General features: G+C 44.4%; 1 protein-coding gene across 2 annotated transcripts in view; it reads right to left on the reverse strand.

The window, feature by feature from the left end:
• Nucleotides 1–2115: 2115 nt before the first annotated feature.
• Nucleotides 2116–4071, reverse strand: part of LOC130905251 (gastrula zinc finger protein XlCGF17.1-like) — an 8706-nt gene continuing 6750 nt past the window's right edge. For both annotated transcript variants that reach the window (XM_057819659.1, XM_057818868.1), the window contains exon 3: nt 2116–3553. In XM_057819659.1, the coding sequence (XP_057675642.1) occupies nt 2363–3535 (1173 nt within the window). In that variant the 5' untranslated portion in view covers nt 3536–3553 and the 3' untranslated portion in view covers nt 2116–2362. The remainder of the gene's footprint in view (nt 3554–4071) is intronic.

Below are 4071 nucleotides of genomic sequence, written 5' to 3' on the forward strand. Positions count from 1 at the left end.
TCCTGTTCCGGACAAAGGCACGCACCTCGCGTCGTGTCCGTAGGGGAAGCTCGAGAAACCTAGGTTTTCGCCAGCGGTCTCGCTGCCGGGTGCCGGGCTCGTGGTGGGCCTGCCTGCCCACCTAGGGCACGGGGGAGTGTGTCCCTGCCGGCCGGCCGCGGGAGCCAGAGGACCCAGCAAGGCTCATGGGCCGGGACACGGCGGTCGGTCCGTTGCCCGCCTGACCCTCCTATGGCGCGAGGTGGGCCGGTGTGCGTACATTTGTTGTTTGTGAAGCCTCCAGATGTGACGACTTGATATACAGTGGGGCAAATAAGTATTTAGTCAACCACCAATTGTGCAAGCTCTCCTACTTGAAAAGATTAGAGAGGCCTGTAATTTTCAACATGGGTAAACCTCAACCACGAGAGAGAATATGGAAGAAAAAAAAAACAGAAAATCACATTGTTTGATTTTTAAAGAATTTATTTACAAATTAGAGTGGAAAATAAGTATTTGGTCACCTACAAACAAGCAGTCAAAGAGGTCTAACTTCTTCTAATGAGGTCTAACAAGGCTCCACTCGTTACCTGTATTAATGGCACCTGTTTTAACTCATTATCAGTAAAAAAGACACCTGTCCACAACCTCAGTCAGTCACACTCCAAACTCCACTATGGCCAAAGAGCTGTCGAAGGACACCAGAGACAAAATTGTAGACCTGCACCAGGCTGGGAAGACTGAATCTGCAATAGGTAAAACGCTTGGTGTAAAGAAATCAACTGTGGGAGCAATTATTAGAAAATGGAAGACATACAAGACCACAGATAATCTCCCTCGATCTGGGGCTCCATGCAAGATCTCACCCTGTGGTGTCAAAATGATGACAAGAACAGGGGGCAAAAATCCCAGAACCACACGGGCGGACCTAGTGAATGACCTACACAGAGCTGGGACCACAGTAACAAAAGCTACTATCAGTAACACAATGCGCCACCAGGGACTCAAATCCTGCACTGCCAGACGTGTCCCCCTGCTGAAGCCAGTACACGTGCAGGCCCGTCTGCAGTTCGCTAGAGAGCATTTGGATGATCCAGAAGAGGACTGGGAGAATGTGTTATGGTCAGATGAAATCAAAATAGAACTTTTTGGTAGAAACACATGTTCTCGTGTTTGGAGGAGAACGAACACTGAATTGTATCAGAAGAACACCATACCCACTGTGAAGCATGATGGTGGAAACATCATACTTTAGGGCCATTTTTCTGCAAAGGGACCAGGACGACTGATCTGTGCAAAGGAAAGAACGAATGGGGCCAGGTATCAAGAGATTTTGAGTAAAAATCTCCTTCCATCAGCAAGGGCATTGAAGATGAGACGTGTCTGGGTCTTTCAGCATGACAATGATCCCAAACACACAGCCTGGGCAACAAAGGAGTGGCTTCCTAAGAAGTATTTCAAGGTCCTGGAGATGCCTAGCCAGTCTCCAGATCTCAACCCCATAGAAAATCTGTGGAGGGAGTTGAAAGTCCGTGTTGCGCAACGACAGCCCCAAAATATCACTGCTCTAGAGGAGATCTGCATGCAGGAATGGGCCAAAATACCAGCAACAGTGTGTGAAAAGCTTGTTAGGAGTTACAGAAAACGTACCGCAGATGGGCCTGCACGTGTACTGGATTTGAGTCCCTGGCGGCGCATTGTGTTACTGATAGAAGCTTTTGTTACTGTGGTCCCAGCTCTGTGTAGGTCATTCACTCGGTCCCCCAGTGTGGTTCTGGGATTTTTGCCCACTGTTCTTGTCATCATTTTGACGCCATGGGGTGAGATCTTGCATGGAGCTCCAGATCGAGGGAGATCATCAGTGGTCTTGTATATCTTCCATTTTCTAATAATTGCTCCCTTAGTTCATTTCATTACACCAAGCGAAGAGTGAAGAGTTACAGAAAATGTTTGGCCTCCAAAGCCAAGCCAACAAAGTGTACATAACAAAGTATTGAGATGATCATGTGATATTGACCAAATACTTTTCCACCATGATTTGCAACTAAATTCTTTAAAAAAAAAAAAAACTGTGATCCCCACCTCCCCCACACACACACACACATTCTGTCTCTCATGGTTGAGGTTTACCCATGTTGACTATTACAGGCCTCCCTAATATTTTCAAGCGGGAGAACTTGCACAATTAGTGGTTGACTAAACCCCACTGTAACCCCTTTTGTACTGTTTATTGTGCGTTTTCAATAGTGGTAGACTACTTATGTCGAGTTTACGTGATTGTTTCAGATGATGTGCGGATGCTAACTGATACAGCAATAACAAAAGATCAGCATCTATCAGCTTTGTAAATCTTTAACCACAAAGTGTGCAGAGAAAATTCTTTTCACCCAGTGTGTGTACTCGTGTGTTTTGTTAACGATTGCCTCGAACAAAATCTTTTTTCGCAGCGAGAGCAGGCAAAAGGCGTCTCTCCAGTGTGTGTTCTTGTGTGTCTCTTTAAACATCCCTTATAAGTGAATGCTCTACCACAAGATGTGCATTGCAAAGGCTTCTCTCTAGTGTGTGTTTTAAAGTGACGGTTTAGTAGTTCTTTCCGAGAGAATCTTTTATGGCAAACTGAGCAGGCAAAAGGCTTCTCTCCAGTGTGTGTACGTGTGTGTCTTGTTAAATCATGCTTCGTACAAAATCTTTTATTGCAGCGAGAGCAGGCAAAAGGCTTCTCTCCAGTGTGTGTACGCGTGTGTATTGTTAAATCATGCTTCTTACAAAATCTTTTATTGCAGTGAGAGCAGGCAAAAAGCTTCTCTCCAGTGTGTGTTCTTGTGTGGTTGATTAAAACGTCTTTCGCGATGAATCTTTTACCACAACTTGTGCAGACAAAAGGCTTCTCTCCAGTGTGTGTGAGTGTGTGTCTCTTTAAACATCCCTTAGAAGTGAACGCTCTACCACAAGATGTGCATTGAAAAGGCTTCTCTCCAGTGTGTGCTTTAAAGTGACGGTTTAGTAGTTCTTTCCGAGAGAATCTTTTATGGCAAACTGAGCAGGGAAAAGGCTTCTCTCCGGTGTGTGTACGCATGTGTCTTTTTAAGAGATTTTTCTGAGAAAATGTTTTCTCACAAAGTGAGCAGGTAAAAGGTTTCCCAACCACTTTTGTGCTTCTTTTCAATGAAGACTTGTTGAAGAATTTTGAAGCATCTTGGTCAAAGTCCTTATCCTCCTCATCAGTGTTAAAATCAGAAGAGTGTGAAGTTACGTCGTCACTCTCTGAGAGCGGCGCTAACAAACCGTCAGGTTGCGATTGTCCCTCTCCTTTTGTTGTCAAGTTTTGAAATGAGCTGTCGCTCGAAGGTTTTGCTGCTCCGCTCTTTTCGCTTGGACCTTCATCTTCTTCACTCTTTACACTGACAGTCATTAAAAACTTGGGGATTTCCTCTTCCTGTTCTTCTTCTTTAATACTGGGGGTCTCTGGCTCCTGCTCCTGTTTAATGTACGGCATCTCCGACTCCTCCCGTTTAATGAGGAGGGGATCGTGCTTCTGAGGGTGGCGCTCTTTCATAGTGACTTCTGCGGGATACTGGAAAATGAAAAATATCACGTCATCTGATAAAGTCGAGCTTTGCTAAGTCTCCCGCCATGATTTTCATGTTTTTTTGTTTTTTTTTTACCGAGACCAAGACCTCGTTCAGACTGGCAGCCAAAATGTAAAGGGTTCAGCGGCTAACCTCTTTTCACTTGCTGAATGTGCCAGTCCATTTTCCCCCCTCAAATGCACGTGTGATCGGCTGATGACTTGCATTTGGAATTTCTCACATTTCTGCATAAAACCACTATCAAATGTGATCTGATCTTTGTCAAAATCAAACCGATGAATAAACATTAGTGCTTTAACTAAAACCACCCAAACATTTTAAGGTTTTCATTTATTAATGAGGATAGTATGCAAACAATGACAGAAGGGGGGAAACTAAGTGAACCCTCTGCCTAAGTGGACAAAGTGCGTGTAAGTCTTAAATAGCATTATAATGTGAATTAAAATCATATTTTGAGACGATTCGACTAGACACAATTTGGCAAAGAGCAGACGACGAGAAA

Source organism: Corythoichthys intestinalis, chromosome 1 (genome assembly GCF_030265065.1).
Source record: "Corythoichthys intestinalis isolate RoL2023-P3 chromosome 1, ASM3026506v1, whole genome shotgun sequence".
Taxonomy (NCBI): Eukaryota; Metazoa; Chordata; class Actinopteri; order Syngnathiformes; family Syngnathidae; genus Corythoichthys; species Corythoichthys intestinalis.